This window comes from Neoarius graeffei, chromosome 10, assembly GCF_027579695.1.
Source record: "Neoarius graeffei isolate fNeoGra1 chromosome 10, fNeoGra1.pri, whole genome shotgun sequence".
NCBI lineage: Eukaryota > Metazoa > Chordata > Actinopteri > Siluriformes > Ariidae > Neoarius > Neoarius graeffei.
The window spans coordinates 68,035,084-68,054,049 of NC_083578.1; the positions used below are offsets into that span (position 1 = coordinate 68,035,084).

At 40.7% G+C, this 18,966-nt stretch overlaps 1 protein-coding gene across 1 annotated transcript in view; it reads right to left on the minus strand.

Annotated features, from left to right (window-relative positions):
- Window positions 1-18,014, minus strand: part of wnt2bb (wingless-type MMTV integration site family, member 2Bb) — a 42,079-nt gene extending 24,065 nt beyond the window's left edge. Inside the window, exon 1 of the mRNA XM_060932155.1 lies at window positions 17,396-18,014. Coding sequence (XP_060788138.1) covers window positions 17,396-17,538 — 143 coding nt within the window. The 5' untranslated portion in view covers window positions 17,539-18,014. The remainder of the gene's footprint in view (window positions 1-17,395) is intronic.
- Between the last annotated feature and the right edge of the window lie 952 nt (window positions 18,015-18,966).

Here is an 18,966-nt window from a genome sequence, read left to right on the forward strand (position 1 = left end):
TGTTCGTGTCATCAGCCCTTTAAAGCTACACTTCATAGGATTTAGTGATAGATACACTTCATGGACATAGTAATTCATATTTATTGCTACTGATCAGAATCAGTGGGAAATTTATGTATGCGTCATACAGTAGCTCAGATACACTAAACGTCACCTTGGTGCAACTTCAGGCATGAAAGAAGCCTGACTACATGGTGACAGACAGAGTGAGCAACCAGTCAGAAGAAAGAGAGAGAAAGATGTAAATACTTATCTAGAAGTTTTTTCTCTATTTTCTGTTCTCTGTTTATCCTGTAATGATGCTGCTGGAATCTTAATTTCCCTGAGGGAACCCTCCCAAAGGGATCAATAAAGTTCTAATCTAATCTAATCTAATCTAATCTAATCTAATCTAATCTAATCTAATCTTATCTAATCTAATCTAATCTAATCTAGAGAGTACAAACCGAAGAGGAGTCAGAGTGAGAATTAATATACCACTATAAGAAGGAAAAATCTTCTTTGTTCTTGAACAGATAAGATATTTATTTGTTCTCTAATTAGGTGGGAAGCGAGTGAATAATAGTCAACTTGTAGAATTTGCATCACTAGCCAGTTGTGAGGTTGTTTAGCTCATGAGTATTGGGAGGTGTTTCACTGTATTTAAGCATTTCAAACTTGGATATACACTCACCAATGATTTTAATAGGAACACCTATATACATGCTCATTTATATGGTTATCCAATCAGATAATCATTTGGCAGCAGCACAGTGCATAAAATCATGCAGGTACTGGTCAAGCGCTTCAGTTAATGTTGACATCAAACACCAGAATGAGGGTAAATGTGATCTCTGTGACTGTCACTGTGGCATGGGTGTTGGTGCTAGATGGGCTGGTTTGAGTATTTCAGAAACTTCTGATCTCCTGGGGTTTTCACACACAACAGTCTGTAGAATTTAAACAGATTGGTGTGGGAAAAAAACCATCCCATGAGTGGAGGATCTGCAGGGTGAAACAGCTTGCGGATGACAGCAATCAGAGGAGAATGACCAGACTGAGCTGTGCTGACAGGAAGTCTATAGTAACCCATATGATCACTCAATGCAACCATGGAGTGCAATCTCAGGCCCTGTCCACACGGCAACAGATTCAGGTGAATCCGATACAATTGTTTATCGTTTAGGCCTGGCGTCCACACGGCACCGGCGTTTTGGGTGCCCCAAAACGCAATCTTTTGAGAACGGGTTCCAGAGTGGAAAGATCTGGCAACGTTGCCGTTGCGAAGTCGTCTGGATGAGTAGAACGGATTTGTTTACAATGATGTCACAACCACATGACTGTGAGTGCTTCACGCCGGGTAGAAGTGTAATGAACTCGATGCGAGTTGTCAACAAATCCTATAACTTGGTTCATGAAACGCGCTTACAAAATATTTTCACTGTGAATATTTATTGTGTAATGGTGCAGAGAGAGAGAGAGAGAGAGAGAGAGTGTCAATCCCGCCAGCAAAAATAGGGAAAAAAGGAGCGATCTCACCTCTTCAAATGTTGGTTTAAGTCCTACAATACATTCCTCAAAAAGGGCGAAGAAGAACAAATTAATCCATCAACGTGTAGCATTCAATTTATTCCGGACCATTAAAGACGTGTAGAATCATATGTCATCCTCGCCGCCATATTGGATGGGTCAAAGCGGAGAATAAAGATGCCTCATTCATGTGCTGCGTTTAACTGTACCAACAGGTTTACCGTCCAAACGAGATCACATGGGATTACCTTTCACAGGTGAGACTGGAAAAATACTTTTCATTGTATTTGGTCATTATAATGTAATTTTACGAACAGATTTTTCTGACTTTGTGGCTAATATGAAGTCTTGCGCATAATAGTTTATGCGCATGCATCCTTACTTCTTCTATTGTTCTGGTGTCTCCGAAGGGACCGTCTTACAGCGCCCCTAGAGGTGTGGCATGTGTATTGCATCGTTTTCAGCAAGCGTTGCGTTGCCATATGGACCTGATATTTTACTGATCGTTGCCCATATGGACGCGATATTTTTTTAAATAACATCTCGTTGCCGTTGTCGTGTGGATGTAGCCTCAGACTCTCAGAACACATCAAACCTTGAGGTGGATGGGCTACAACAACAGAAGACCAAATCAGGTTTCACTTCTGTCATCCAAGAACAGTAATCTGAGGTCATCAAACTGGACAGCTGAAGACCTGAAACAGACCAGATGATTTTTTATTTTTATTTTAAATCTCAACAGTCCCGTTTGGGAGCCTGTGCCGATGATAAACTTATATTCTTGTTCTTGGCTGGGAGGAGTGGCACTTAATGTGGTCTTCTGCTGTTGTATCCCATCCACATCAGGGTTTGATGTTTTGTGCATCCTGAGATGCTTTTCTTCTCACCATGGTTGTACAGAGTGATTGAGTTATTAAATCCTTTCTGGCAGCTCAAACTAATCTGCCCATTTGGGTAACTGCGTAAATGAGTAGGTATGCAGGTGCTCCTATTGAAGTAGATAGTGAGTGTACTGTATATACAGTGGTGCTTGAAAGTTTGTGAACCCTTTAGAATTTTCTGTATTTCTGCATAAATATGACCTAAAACATCATCAGATTTTCACACAAGTCCTAAAAGTAGATAAAGAGAACCCAGTTAAACAAATGAGACAAAAATATTATACTTGGTCATTTATTTATTGAGGAAAATGATCCAATATTACATATCTGTGAGTAGCAAAAGTATGTGAACCTTGGTTTCAGTATCTGGTGTGACTCCCTTGTGCAGAAATAACTGCAACTAAACATTTCTGGTAACTGTTGATCAGTCCTGCACACCGGCTTGGAGAAATTTTAGCCCATTCTTCCGTACAGAACAGCTTCAACTCTGGGATGTTGGTGGGTTTCCTCACATGAACTGTTCGCTTCAGGTCCTTCCACAACATTTCGATTGGATTAAGGTCAGGACTTTGACTTGGCCATTCCAAAACATGAACTTTATTCTTCTTTAACCATTCTTTGGTAGAATGACTTGTGTGCTTAGGGTTATTGTCTTACTGCATGACCCACCTTCTCTTGAGATTCAGTTCATGGACAGATGTCCTGACATTTTCCTTTAGAATTTGGTGGTATAATTCAGAATTCATTGTTCCATCAATGATGGCAAGCCGTCCTGGCCCAGATGCAGCAAAACAGGCCCAAACCATGATACTGCCACCACCATGTTTCACAGATGGGATAAGGTTCTTATGCTGGAATGCAGTCTTTTCCTTTCTCCAAACATAACGCTTCTCATTTAAACCAAAAATTTTTATTTTGGTCTCATCCATCCACAAAAATTTTTCCAATAGCCTTCTGGCTTGTCCACGTGATCTTTAGCAAACTGCAGATGAGCAGCAATGTTCCTTTTGGAGAGCAGTGGCTTTCTCCTTGCAAACCTGCCATGCACACCATTGTTGTTCAGTGTTCTCCTGATGGTGGACTCATGAACATTAATATTAGCCAATGTGAGAGAGGCCTTCAGTTGCTTAGAAGTTACCCTGGGGTCCTTTGTGACCTCGCCAACTATTATACGCCTTGCTCTCGGAGTGATCTTTGTTGGTCGACCACTCCTGGGGAGGGTAACAATGGTCTTGAATTTCCTCCATTTGTACACAATCTGTCTGTCTGTGGATTGGTGGAGTCCAAACTCTTTAGAGATGGTTTTGTAACCTTTTCCAGCCTGATGAGCATCAACAACGCTTTTTCTGAGGTCCTCAGAAATCTCCTTTGTTCGTGCCATGATACACTTCCACAAACATGTGTTGTGTAGATCAGACTTTGATAGATCCCTGTTCTTTAAATAAAACAGGGTGCCCACTCACACCTGATTTGTCATCCCATTGATTGAAAACACCTGACTCTAATTTCATCCTTCAAATTAACTGCTAATCCTAGAGGTTCACATACTTTTGCCACTCACAGATATGTAATACTGGATCATTTTCCTCAATAAATAAATGACCAAGTATAATATTTTTGTCTCATTTGTTTAACTGGGTTCTCTTTATCTACTTTTAGGACTTGTGTGAAAATCTGATGATGTTTTAGGTCATATTTATGCAGAAATATAGAAAATTCTAAAGGGTTCATAAACTTTCAAGCACCACTGTAAGGTGAGAGTGAGTCATCTGGAGCATCTCAGTGTCTAACTTAGACTGTGTTTTTGATCTGTTTTGATTAGCCTGCTAATACTATCTGGCTCATGCCTTTTTTTTTAAAGATATTTTTTTGGGCTTTTTTCACCTTTATTGGATAGGACAGTGTAAAGACAGGAAATGAGGGGGAGAGAGAGACAGGGAGGGATCGGGAAATGACCTCGGGTCGGAATCGAACCCGGGTCCCCGGATTTATTATATGGCGCCTTATCCAACTGAGCTAAACTATACAGATTTGGTTATATAAGTACAAGTGCATACATTGGAAGCAATCAGACGTGATAGCATTTTACAATCTCTTTTAGATAGACAGAGTTGGTGGGCTAATTTGTGTCTGCCACTGTGGAATTTTACGGAGCAGCCGAGAGGTTTTGTTCTTTCACCTGGTACTCAGTCGCACTGATGTGCACAATGACATTTCATAATATTTTGTAAAAGAGAAGAAATTCAGCAAATAATTATATCCTACTAGTTCTAAGTACTTTGCATCTTAAACTGCTTATTATCATATTACATAGTTTGTCAATATATAATTGATGGTATTACTATTGAAGCATACTACTTAGTGTGGTGTGACTAAAGCTGAAAGTGTACTGACTGGGCACTCGATGCTGTGAAACTATTCCATGAAGTGGACAAAGGCATGGTAGAACCATCCATTATCCGTAACCGCTTATCCTATGCAGGGTCATGGGCAAGCTGGAGCCTATCCCAGCTGACTATGGGCGAGAGGCAGGGTACACCCTGGACAAGTCACCAGATCATCGCAGGGCTGACATATAGAGACAAACAACCATTCACATTCACTTAAGATCCACCAATTAGCCTAACCTGCATGTCTTTGGACTGTGGGGGAAACTGGAGCACCCAGAGGAAACCCATGCAGACACAGGGAGAACATGCAAACTCCACACAGAAAGGCCCTTGTTGGCCACTGGGCTTGAACCCAGAACCTTCTTGCTGTCAGGCAACAGTGCTAACCACTACACCACCATGCTGCCATGGTAGAACCAATGTTGTACATTATTCATTCACAAATAGCTTGCAATAACATTTTTCTGCAAGAGAGGGCGAAATTCCAAAATCTTACATCCAGCAGCTATAATGGTTTAACAACAAAGTGAAGCTGTGTGATGTGCTTTGGGTGGAAAGTTCAGGAATAAACACTTTAATGGTGTCAGTAAATAAATAGTCGATTAAACACATAAAATGAAACTGTGTATATGGGGTCTGTGTTGTTGTTGTTTTTTCCCCCCACTGAGATCCCCTCCCCTGTCTTGATCAATAAGGCATGACTGGAGCATCCCCAGTGGTGTCCAAGATGAATGTGTGCAATTATTTCATATGAAAACATTGAGAAATATCGAGCGGTGTCAAAATTCACTTTTGTTATTGTCCTGATGTAATCAGGAACCTATGATAACTGCTGCCATCGCTCACAAATTTGCTAAAGCTTGAAAGATAGCAGGAGCCATTGCTCTTGCTCCCTCCAGTTTCCACTCCTGTTATGGATGTACTCATTCCATCACAGCCCACCGTTTGTTTACCATTTCCCTAACGCCCCTTAACCAAGACTGGCACATACTATATACACACTGTTTGTCTCTGACTTTCCCACTCTGTTTTTATCTTTAACATTCCTATTAACAGCTACTGTGTCTTAGCTGTTGTTGGAGATACAGCAGGGTACTTTCTGTCCTCATAAGGCATTATGAGATACACACATGCACGTGCATGCGTGCACACACACAAAGTACAGATTACCCCTCCTGCTCTGTTCACGATGTAGCAATGATAATCTCATAGAGCAAGATTTTCTATTTTGATTTTATATACTGTATTATTCTATCCACATTCACTGGATATGAGCAATCATGCGCTCTGATTGGCTACCCTACTACTAGGATATCAGCTCATATACCGTGAGTAGAGAAAAACAAAATGGTGGCGCACATCAGGTCAGATATATCACTTTGTTATCAAGTATTTAAAAGAAACAGAAATAGCTAAAAGAATATAGTGCCCCCCCCAGCTCCTGTTCCACCTTCCAGCCCAGTTGGTGGCAGCAATGCACCTTTAAATTGGTTTGCCAACTGCCAAAAAACCCTAAAGAAGAAGAAAAAGAAGCAGAAGAAAACCCCCAAAATACAAAAAAAGAACAAAATATGGAATAAAAGTATTTGATGGTAAGAACGTATTTTTTTATTTTTCAAGAATTATTATCATAGCATTTTTTTTACAAATTGCTACAGTCATTTCACTAGTTTGTTTACATTCTAAGCAGAAATTATTTTGTCAGATGTTTTGTATAAAATTTTTATTTATTGAATTTGCAAAAAATAAAAATAAAAATGCTCTGTTTCTCAAAATCCAGCGAATATGGATAGAATAAAACAGTTATTCCACTCAATCTCGTTGTACCTGGTTTATAACCAACTTGGTGTTATGCACCTCATTGGCTATCAGCTCATATACAACTCAATTTCGTGGAATAACTGTTAAATATTACTTAATTTTAAATATCATATTTCATCTCAGGCGGCACGGTGGTGTAGTGGTTAGCGCTGTCGCCTCACAGCAAGAAGGTCCTGGGTTCGAGCCCCGGGGCTGGCGAGGGCCTTTCTGTGCGGAGTTTGCATGTTCTCCCCGTGTCCGCGTGGGTTTCCTCCGGGTGCTCCGGTTTCCCCCACAGTCCAAAGACATGCAGGTTAGGTTAACTGGTGACTCTAAATTGACCGTAGGTGTGAATGTGAGTGTGAATGGTTGTCTGTGTCTATGTGTCAGCCCTGTGATGACCTGGCGACTTGTCCAGGGTGTACCCCGCCTTTCGCCCGTAGTCAGCTGGGATAGGCTCCAGCTTGCCTGCGACCCTGTAGAAGGATAAAGCGGCTAGAGATAATGTGATGTGTGATGTGTGATATTTCATCTCAATTTCTTAGAAATACACGAAATACATATTCACAGAAACAGGAACCTGAAAAAATAAAACAGACACATTTGAACACAGTTATATTTTATTTGGGCGGCATGGTGGTGTAGTGGTTAGTGCTGTCGCCTCACAGCAAGAAGGTCCTGGGTTCGAGCCCCGGGGCCGGCGAGGGCCTTTCTGTGTGGAGTTTGCATGTTCTCCCCGTGTCCGTGTGGGTTTCCTCCGGGTGCTCCGGTTTCCCCCACAGTCCAAAGACATGCAGGTTAGGTTAACTGGTGACTCTAAATTGACCATAGGTGTGAGTGTGAATGGTTGTCTGTGTCTATGTGTCAGCCCTGTGATGACCTGGCGACTTGTCCAGGGTGTACCCCGCCTTTCGCCCGTAGTCAGCTGGGATAGGCTCCAGCTTGCCTGCGACCCTGTAGAAGGATAAAGCGGCTAGAGATAATGAGATGAGATGAGATATTTTATTTGATTTCATATACATTGTGAGGCAAACTTTTTTTAACACCCAATGTTTGTTTATTGAATTGAGAAACATTACAATCTAGGAATCTACAATTGGAAAAGAAAAGGCCAAAATCTATGTCATGGTAATTAGGCACTTGTATCATGTCTTATATTTATATTTTAAAGTTAATACTGTACTGTTTATGAGTATTTTATCTGTAGGCTGAATGAGTTTACCCATCATGTGCCTGACTTAAATAAAGAACTCAGATCAACCACAAGTTCCACAGAGTCTATAAAGATCTAAGTTTTCTTTTTTAACTGCTATTCTGTCATTTTTGTTTGGCAATAATAGTGATTAAACTGTAACAAAACATAAAAACACTAGCTGTTCAAAAGCTTTTTATTGGCGATTTCAATGAAATGTACATACACTGAGCCCAGTCCAAATGCCAGGATCAGACTACACAATATTCATTGGCAATCATGTTGTTATCGTTGTTCGTCCATCAATTGGTGATTGTTCATCAATAATGGCCAGGACATCATTTCACTGGTTGTTGGTTGAATGTGTTCGTAGGTGGCTGATGAAGCTGATATGGACACGGAAATGTCTGCCGCAGTTTGTACACTTTGGGCCAGAAGGTGGCCGGGCAGAGGAGCTAATTGCTCTTGCTTTCTGCGCTGCCCATTCACTTTCAGCCAAGGCTCTGTGATCAGGCTGTGCCATGATGGTCAATCTAGGACATGGTCTTCCCAGGTGTTGACAGGAATTTCAAGGCTTTTCAGGGTGGCCTTGAGGTTGGCTTTGAAGTGGAGCTTGGGATGTCCAACTTGACAATTGCCATCTGCTAGCTCACCATATAAAAGCACCTTGGGGATGCACTGATCATTCATGCACAGGAAGTGTCCAGCCAATCTTTCCTGTGCCTTCTTAAGGAGGGTGTGTATACTGGGCATGGTGGCATGGGTGAGGATCTCTGTGTCAGGGATGTGATCTTCCCATCTAATTTTTATCAGCCTGCGGAAACAGGTTCTACGGAAATGGTTAAAGCTGTTGGGTGTGTCTGCTGTATACAGTCCAGGCTTCGCAGGTGTAAAGGAGTGCAGTGATGACTATGGCCTGGCGGGCCTTGAGCTTGGTACTGAGGCTAATACCCCTTTGCTCCCAAACATTTGATCGGAGCCTCCTGAAGGCACAATGGCCATCATAGTGCCATATATTCTTGCCATGTCTTGGTCGGGAGATCAGCAACGCTGCAAGTTTGACCCCGACCAATCATTGTTCATGTCCTTGCCATCATCAGAGAAGAGAGTCAAGAAATAGTTAATCATGGCTACAGAAGGAATGTAAAGGAACACATCATAGGAGTTGTCTACGCGAGAAAATACAAAAAAAAATCTGATATGCTAGATTTTTCTTCAGGGTTTTGTGGGACATTCCAAACACCACATTACTGTTCTTCGATTATGTCACACTACAAGACACATTCATCTTTCCTGACGTTCATATTCACAGGAAATCGTGTCAAAATTGGGCTGAATTTGTGTGGCCTGATCCCGGCGTAACTTTTCCTACAAATCCTACACAAAAATTGTTCTGAATTTTTAAGCAGGATACCATGTTGCCTCATGGCATATGTTTTCATGCGCAAATATAGTAGAGTACTTATTTACTAAGTACTTATTTAGAAAGCTAGTTATTCCTTTGTTGAGCTCACACTGAATGTTGATTGAAGCCATGGGCCAATCACAGCATATTCTCTTGCATGGTAGAAACAGTTTTTGAAATAAGTATAGATTCTCAATATTGTTGCTTTTGAAATATATTCTTCATAAATATACTTTATGTAAAATTATTGTATGATTATTTGTATAGGAAAAGTGTAGCCAAAGCTATACCCAGTTTCTAAAGTTAACACCCAGTGGACACACAAGGTTGGATAAGCATTTAGCTGAAATTATGCCATAGGTATGATGATTTTTTTACAATATTGGCTGTGTTAGGTATTTGGCGTTAAATAGATAAATTTAGCTACATTTTGGAACTCCACTGCGAACTCCACAATGAATTTTTAGACATTTGTGTTTATTGAAACAATCTGTGTCTATATATAAAACAGCTACTTTAATATACTGTATGTGCAACTAAATCCCTGGTAGGTGGGCATAATTTTGGACACATCTAAATAATGTGTTGACGATCAGAATCAGCAAATTTGCTTGACCTATGATCTATGAGTTGCAGCATATAATGAGTTGCAATGCATCCATCCATCCATCCATCCATTATCTGTAGCCGCTTATCCTGTTCTACAGGGTTGCAGGCAAGCTGGAGCCTATCCCAGCTGACTATGGGTGAGAGGTGGGGTACACCCTGGACAAGTCGCCAGGTTATCGCAGATAATGAGTTGCAGCATTTTTTTAATGGAAAGTTGAGCCAAATAGCCAAAGGTGTGTTTAAGAGATATTTATAAGACATAAATGACCTTTCTAGATTGCTTATCAGAGATGAAGTAGTTACATCTGGTGCATTTTAGTGCTTCTGGATTAATACAAAAAATGTTTTTCCACCTACACATTCACCTTGCCTCTACATAAAGATCACAAAAATCATCATCACCATCATCATGAAAAAAAGATCACCGTCATCATGAAAACAAGGCATCTTCCAAATTCGACCATAATTTGAGCAGCAGAAGAAGATGTATTCCAAAGGTTTTGCCAGCTGAGTTCTTCGCTGGGTAACTTTCAACTTTCAATCTAAATCCACGTGCTATAAATATTAAAACTGGCCTTTTAATTGAAGCAGATGACGAGGATTAAACAAATGCTGTCATTTAAATGTTCAGATATGTTCAGTGGTATAGTTACAGTGCCTTGCAAAAGTATTCATACCCCTTGAACTTTTTCACATTTTTCCACCTTACAACCATGAACTTAAAAGTTTTTTATTGAGATTTTATGTGATAGACCAACACAGAGTAGCACATAATTGTGAAGTGAAACAAAAATGATAAATGGTCTTCAAAATTTTAAACAAATAAAAATCTGAAAAATGTGGTGTGCATTAGTATTCAACCCCCTGTACTCTGATACCTCTAAATACAATCCAGTGCAATCAATTGCCTTCAGAAGTTATCTAATTAGTTAATAGAGTCCTAGTGTGTGTAATTTACTCTCAGCATAAATACACTTGTTCTGTGAAGGCCTCAGTGGTTTGTTAGAGAACACTGAAGAACAAACAGCATCATGAAGACCAAAGAACTCACCAGACAGGTCAGGGATAAAGTTCTGGAGAAGTTTAAAGCAGGGTTAGGTTATAAAAAAAATATCCCAAGCTCTGAACATCTCAAGAAGCACTGTTCAATCCATCGTTCAAAAATGGAAAAAGTATGGCACAACTGCAAACCTACCACGACATGGCCGTCCACCTAAACTGACAGAGCGAGCAAGGAGAGCACTGGTCAGAGAAGCAGCCAAGAGGCCCATGATCACTCTGGAGGAGCTGCAGAAATCCACAGCTCAGGTGGGAGAATCTGTGCACAGGACAACTATAAGTCATACACTCCACAAATCTGGCCTTTTTGGAAGAATGGCAAGAAGAAAGCCATTGTTGAAAGACAGGCATAAGAAATGTAGGGGACACAGCAAACATGTGGAAGATGGTGCTTTGGTCAGATGAGACCAAAGTTGAAATTTTTGGCCTAAATGCAAAGCGCTATGTGTGGTGGAAAACTAACACTGCTCATCACCCTGCACACACCATCCCCACTGTGAAACATGGTGGTGGCAGCATCATGCTATGGGGATGCTTTTCTTCAGCAGGGACAGGGAAGCTGGTCAAAGTTGATGGGAAGATGGATGGAGCTAAATACAGGGCAATCCTGGAAGAAAACCTGTTGGAGGCTGCAAAAGACTTGAGACTGGGAAGGAGATTCACCTTCCAGCAAGACAATGACCCTAAACATACAGCCAGAGCTACAATGGAATGGTTTAGATCAAAGAATATTCATGTGTTAGAATGACCCAGTCATGGTCCAGACCTAAATCCCATTGAGCATCTGTGGCAAGACTTGAAAATTGCTGTTCACAGACACTCTCCATCCAATCCGGCTGAGCTTGAGCTATTTTGCAAAGAAGAATGGGCAAAAATTTCAGTGTCTAGATGTGCAAAGCTGGTAGAGACATACCACAAAAGACTTGCAGCTGTAATTGCAGCAAAAGGTGGCTCTACAAAGTATTGACACAGGGGGGCTGAATACTAATGCACATCACATTTTTCAGATTTTTGTTTAAAATTTTGAAGACCATTTATCATTTTTGTTTCACTTCACAATTATGTGCTACTCTGTGTTGGTCTATCACATAAAATCTCAATAAAAAAACTTTTAAGTTCGTGGTTGTAAGGTGGAAAAATGTGAAAAAGTTCAAGGGGTATGAATACTTTTGCAAGGCACTGTAGGCTGCCACTGCTAAATTCAAAGTGAAAATGCAGTTAGTTCCCCAGGTGTTTCTCTGCAGTTCGTATAAACTTCATCATGGATTAGTGTACGGAGGCTGATCCTCAGCTGACACCTGGTCTACATCACTCCACTGAAGCCCTTTCCAAGTGGAACCTGTTCACTTATGTCTGGTCCTGTGCCACTCATATGGTTAACTGGGTAATACAGAGAGGGTGGTACCTTATACAAAGCCCACACACACACACACACACACACACACACACACACACACACAATGGAGGTTTCACACATGATGGTGGGATGGAGAGGGGCTTTTACTGCTGCGGTAAATCATTATCCACAGGACTGTAACAACACACCGTAAAAACACACTCTGGAACCCCTATCGCATGTGTGTGTGTGTGAGAGAGCGAGGGATCAGATATGGTTAGGCTTGACTGGGTAAAGAATGCATGACTGCGGTGATTTGCCCCTCGTTAGGGTGGCTAAAGAGCCAATAAAGCAGAACTACTCTCTCTCTCTCTCTCTCTCTCTCTCTCTCTCTCTCTCTCTCTCGCTCACTCGCTCTCTCAGAAGGCCACTGAGAAAATTAAAGTACTTGCTTATAACAATATGTCAGCGTTAGTTTACAAAACCAACCTAATTTGCCCAAACAACAAGTTAATGGAGGCTAGAAAGACATAAACCACATAACTTGCAGCCTTTCGATGTGCTAAATGTTCACAAAAACAATATGCTTGCTATTATGCAACAAAATTATGTGCTCCAAAATTGAGGCTTTTTTGTTTAATTTCTGAAACAGGTCCTTTAGCATTCATGACTTAAAACCATTAAATTGAGGAAAGCCAAATTTGATGGAACTAGAAGAGTCTCATTATTATGAATGTTCCCTGTGGTTACAATTAACTGTAAAGTTAACCTCAAGGGTACATCAGGAGGTCTGCAGTTACATTCCCTACTCTTGTAGCTACATTTATTAAATAAATCTTTCACTCGAGTTACTAAAATATGCTATAAAAGGAAGGAATAATAACCTGGAAAGTGAACATGTCCTTGTCTATCTTCCCATCTTTGTTGTCTAAGTCAGGGGCTCTCAAACCTGCTGCAGCAAGGGACCCCTTTAACTGTAAAATACGTAGATTTCACGGAGCCCCATAATCCAACTTTCTTCTTCAAAGATCAGGCTTGGTATATAAATGTGTACAATAATATTTTTGCTAAATAGTTATTGCAGCCAGAAAACTTTTTATTCGTGTAATTTCTGCCGACAGAACACATTAGGTCCAAGCTCCCACAGTTTAAAAGGCGACTTGTTTTTCGGTTACTAAGATTTGGAATAAACATGATCAATTTAAGTGACCAGTCAAATAGGCTAATAATTATAAGAACTTGATAATATATCTAATAACTATGATAATACAAGTAATTGATGGTGAAAAAAACCCCCCCAAAAAACCCACAAAAACCCCATGGCTATGCATCCTGGACATTGAGAACCAGTGGTTTTCGTTGTCTAAGCTGCATAAGTTAGAAAAGTCTAATTTATTTTATTTTTAGTCCGCTTGTACATCCATATCTCAGACATTTTATTAAATGTACGCGCAAGAATGATGTTGCATAAAGTCATTAGAAAAGCCAAATATTAGTAAAAACACAAGTCTAGCCCTAACCTTTAGTTTTAATAAATATTAATATAAAATGAATGGCTTGTAAAGATATATATATATATATATATATATATATATATATATATATATATATATATATATATATATATATATGAATTTTAGTGGTGATTTTATTTATAAAGCACATGCTAAAGTTCTCTGTTTTCATTTAGTTAGTCTTTGCTATTGATATGAAAAAGAAAAATGCCTGATAGCTGATTGGCCCTTTAAAGTGTACTGAACAAATGTCAAAAGAACATAGCAATGAAATTATGAAATTATGAAAGCATTTATTACAGTTCTCCAAGTAAGTCATACAACTGTGAGATTCCTTCTTGCCATAGTTTTCTAAACAATTTGTTGTAAAGAGCTCCAAATTCCATGTTCACGATGCCATCAGAATAGTTGAACACAAATATTTTAACTGTTTGTGGACATTAATATGAGATGGTTCACTGAGACTTGAGTGACGTCCAGGTCTGTAAATCATAGAACATTTCTGAACTGAATGTAGAGCGCATGCATTTCAGGTATATTGGGGTAATGTAATTGAAAAGCTGTTCCACTGTTAATTCAAATGAAAATTTCAACTACAGAGTTACTTTGACAGTCTGTGTGTGTATTTGCATATGTGTCTATATTTTACTATTACATTTAAACCAAGGGTTCTGGAGTTCTCTTCTCATACTGTGTGTGTGTGTGTGTGTGTGTGTGTGTGTGTGTGTGTGTGTGTGTGTGTGTGTGTGTGTGTGTGTGTAAGAAAGGAATGTAAGACTTAAATCAGCGGTCTGACCTCAGAGTCCCTTGATCTTATAGGCAGATCAACTGTAACCCTGATTGTGTGCACACATACACTCACAAAACAAACCATAAACAATCAAAAAAGCACTTTGATTTTGAATGGGGTGTGTGTGTGTGTGTGTGTGTGTGTGTGTGTGTGTGTGTGTGTGTGTGTGTGTGTGTGTGTGTGTGTGTGTGTGTGTGTGTGTGTAAATGTTAATGACTGTATTGTGTGTGAAAGTTGCTGAGAGAGAGAGAGAGAGAGAGAGAGATTGTCTTCTCCATATCTTTGGTCAGTGTCCCTCGCTACTGAGGTCACCTGACTTATTACAAGTTGATAGTGACATTAGATAGTGGTCAAGTCACTAGAAATGGTCTAATATATTTATTTTCATATTTCACATGATGTTACTGGACATGGTGATTGAATTTTCTTGAAAGAAACATTATTATGTTCATGTAAGCTCATATATATGTTCATATATGTTCATATGGTATCAGTCAAAGGTTTAGACACACCTGCTCATTCATAGGTTTTTCTGTATTTTCAATGTTTTCTACATTGTAGAACAACACTGAAGACATCAAAATTATGAAATGACATATGGAACATATATGGAATTATGTGGTAAATGAAAAAGTGTTAAAAATATGTTTTATCTTTTAGATTCTTCAAAAGTAGCCAGCGTTTACCTTGATGATGCTTTGCACGCTATTGGCATTATCTTAACCAGCTTCATGAGGTCGTCACCTGGAATGCTTTTCAATTCACAGATGCCTCGTCAAAAGTTAATTAGTGCAATTTCTTGCCTTCTTAATGTGTTAGAGATCAAACAGTAAATAGTATATAATAAAAATACAGTAAATAGCCCTATTCCACAACTGTAGTTATCCATATTATGTCAAGAACCGCTCAGCTGTAAAGAGAAACGATATCCATCATTACTTTAAGACATTAAGTGTCTTTTAATTAATAAAAACAAAGAAAAATCATTGAATTAGAAGGTCTGGTCAAACTTTTGACTGGCACTATAAAAACACTTTTTGTTTACCACATAATTCCATATATGTTCCAGATGTTATTTCATAGTTTTGATGTCTTCAGTATTGTTTTACAATGTAGAAAATAGTAAAAATACAGAAAAACCTATGAATGAGTGTGTCCAACCTTTTCACTGGTACTGTATGTATATACATACATCATCTGTGTGTGTGGGTGGGGTGGGGGTGGGGGGGTAATTACAGTTGTGCCTCATTGCGTCGGACTCTCCAGCTGAGCTGAGAGTATGCCTCGAGCCAAGCAGGCCTGATACAGATTACATTTATTAGGCTGCATTTATTTCTCTATTAGTCTGTTGCTGAGTTACTGTAGCTGGCAAAACACCACAGAAATGTCGCAGAAAAAAATTACAGACCATAATTCTGACATAAAACTGCACCAAAGCTGATTATATACACTACACAAAATACCCTAGAATCCAGAGATGGTTTTGCCCAGATAAGTCAAACTATGACCAATATATAATGAAATCCATGTTGGGTACTTTCCGATCATGGTGTTGTAAAAAAAAAAAAAAAAATCCCCAGATATGATCCAGATTTTTGCAAGAATTTCAAAACATATCTCCAGATTCTTGGGCTTTTGATACAGTGATAGCTATTGAGTTGATGGTGACCTTCATTTGAATTGAAAGTAAGAAAGAAAAATATTTCCGACATGATAAAGAATTAACATAAAAATAACGTTTGTATTTCAATGAGAAGCATAGTTTGAATATTATATCGTATAATAGATGCAGGTACATATCAATATTATTTTTCAGTGTAATTTCATTTCCTCCATAGAGCCATCATGTGTTAGGTTATTGTGTGTGTGTGTGTGTGTGTGTGTGTGTGTGTGTGTGTGTGTGTGTGTGTGTGTGTGTACACATCTACACTCTAAAAAATAATGGGGCCAGTACCGGTTCTTCAGGGCGATGCCATAGAAGAACCTTTTTCAGGGCTTCAAAGAACCTTTCATGCAACAGTTCTTTAAAGAACCATTTAAACCATTTGTTTGAGCAGTGAAGACAGATGTAAACATAGCCTATGTGCATTGACCAGCAAATGGTAAGAGAATGCCAGGCTCTGAAGAACCATTTCCAATGTGAAGAACCTTTTGTATAATGTAATGGTTCATCACAGAGTTTTGACTCTCCATGGAACCATCCAGAGATTTGAAGAACCACTGAAGCACCCTTATTTTTTAGAATCTATCTATCTATCTATCTATCTATCTATCTATCTATCTATCTATCTATCTATCTATCTATCTATCTATCTATCAGTAAGATAATAAAGAGACAGGGTGATACAGTCTTATTAGTTTTATCAATTATCAAGCTAAAATTCAAATCAAAAAGCAAAATAAATACAACTAAAGGTCACTGGTTCAGTGGAGACAGAGAGAGAGAGAGAGAGAGAGAGAGAGAGAGAGAGAGAGATATGTCCAAACATGCACCATATTCACTAGTGCGCGCTTCTGGAAGTTTTGCTAGTGGAGACTCCATGCGCGCTCCTGAAGTCCAGCAGATGCACTGCTTATAATTTAGGGATTATTATGGGGGGGGGGGGGGGGGGGTAAGAACATCACATCTCTCATACACACACACACACAAACACACACGAGAGAGAGAGAGAGAGAGAGAGAGAGAGAGAGAGAGAGATATGTCCAAACATGCACCATATTCACTAGTGCGCGCTTCTGGAAGTTTTGCTAGTGGAGACTCCATGCGCGCTCCTGAAGTCCAGCAGATGCACTGCTTATAATTTAGGGATTATTATGGGGGGGGGGTTAAGAACATCACATCTCTCATACACACACACACACAAACACACACGAGAGAGAGAGAGAGAGAGAGAGAGAGAGGTTACTCACCACCAGGACGAGTCCACGCGTGGTGTGAGGATGAGGATGAGGAGGATAAACGCGCAGTAGAGGCGCGAAGAAGCGCCGGTAGCGCGCGCGGCGGACTCACCGAGGATCCTGAGCGAGCCGTGAGCTTTACTAAAACCAAACATCGCTCAGTCTGTCCTCCAGTGCGCAACACTTTGGCACAAATAAACCTCTCGGTGTGAAAACGTTTGCGCGCTGTGGGGACGTGCTGAATGTGCGCGTTAATCACGGCTGCTCGCTGCACGCGCTCCGCTCTTCACTCTCTGATCTGAGCGGCTCTTGCCGCGCGCCATTTAAAAGTATTCCCCAACAGCTGGCACGCGCACCACATAGACTCCGAGCCAGAGCGCTGGAGGAAGTGTTTCTCTCTGTCTCTCTCTCTCTCTCTGTGGGGTTTTTTCCTCCCACCTCCTTTTTTGAAATCGTTATAAAGGTCTCAGTGGAGCCCAGGACGCGTGTGCAGACAGCGCGCGCTCTCTTCCCATCCTCCGGCCAAGTGCGTGTCCGTTCCGCCGAGGTGTGATGGCGTTCCTGCAGTCGTGAATCAACAGCTGGCGAGAACCTTCCGCTCTGCCATCAGTAATGTATCTCTTATCCCCTACTCTCTCTCTCTCTCTCTCTCAGTGATACTGGAGCACTGAGCTGTGTGGGTGGGAGGTGTGTGTGTGTGTGTAGGGTGGGGTGTAGGAATGCCGGCAGACCGCGGTCTCTGTCATTGGATAGAGTTTAGGAGGTCTAAGCGCTCGGGATGCTCCGGTTCTCTTGGGATGATGAAATACATCCGAAGTTCACCTGCCGACCAGAATCTATAGAAGAAGAAGAAACCTTTATTCGTCACATGCACACTTCAAGCACCTCTGCATTTAACCCATCTGAAGCAGTGAACACACGCCACACACACCCAGAGCAGTGGAGAGCGCCTGGGGAGCAGTCAGGGGTTCGGTACCTTGCTCAAGGGCACCTCAGCCCAAGGCCGCCCCACATCAACTTAACCTGCATGTCTTTGGACCGTGGGGGAAACCGGAGCACCCGGAGGAAACCCATGCAGACACGGGGAGAACATGCAAACTCCACACAGAAAGGCCCTCGCCAGCTGCTGGGTTCGAACCCGGAACCTTCTTGCTGTGAGGTGACCGTGCTAACCACTATACCACCACGCCGCCGTAAGAACTTAAATAAATTATTTAATAAATAAAGTGAAAGTAAAAGTTTGTTTGAAGTCCTGTAAATCCACATCACTACAATCATCACCATCACCATCAGGAACAATAAAACCAGTCCAATTATTCACATTTTGTAGTACAGTGGTTAGCACTGTTGCCTCACAGCAAGCAGGTTCTGGGTCCTAAGCTTGCAGCCGATTGGGGGCTTTCTGTGTGGAGTTTGCATGTTCTCGTCGTGCCTGTGTGGGTTTCCTCCAGGTGCTCTGGTTTCCTCCCACAGTCCAAATATATATAAATTAGGTCGACTGGCTACTCTAAATTACCCATAAGTGTGAATTTGAGTGTGAATGGCTGTCTGTTTCTTTGTGTTAGCCTGGCGATAGATTTGTG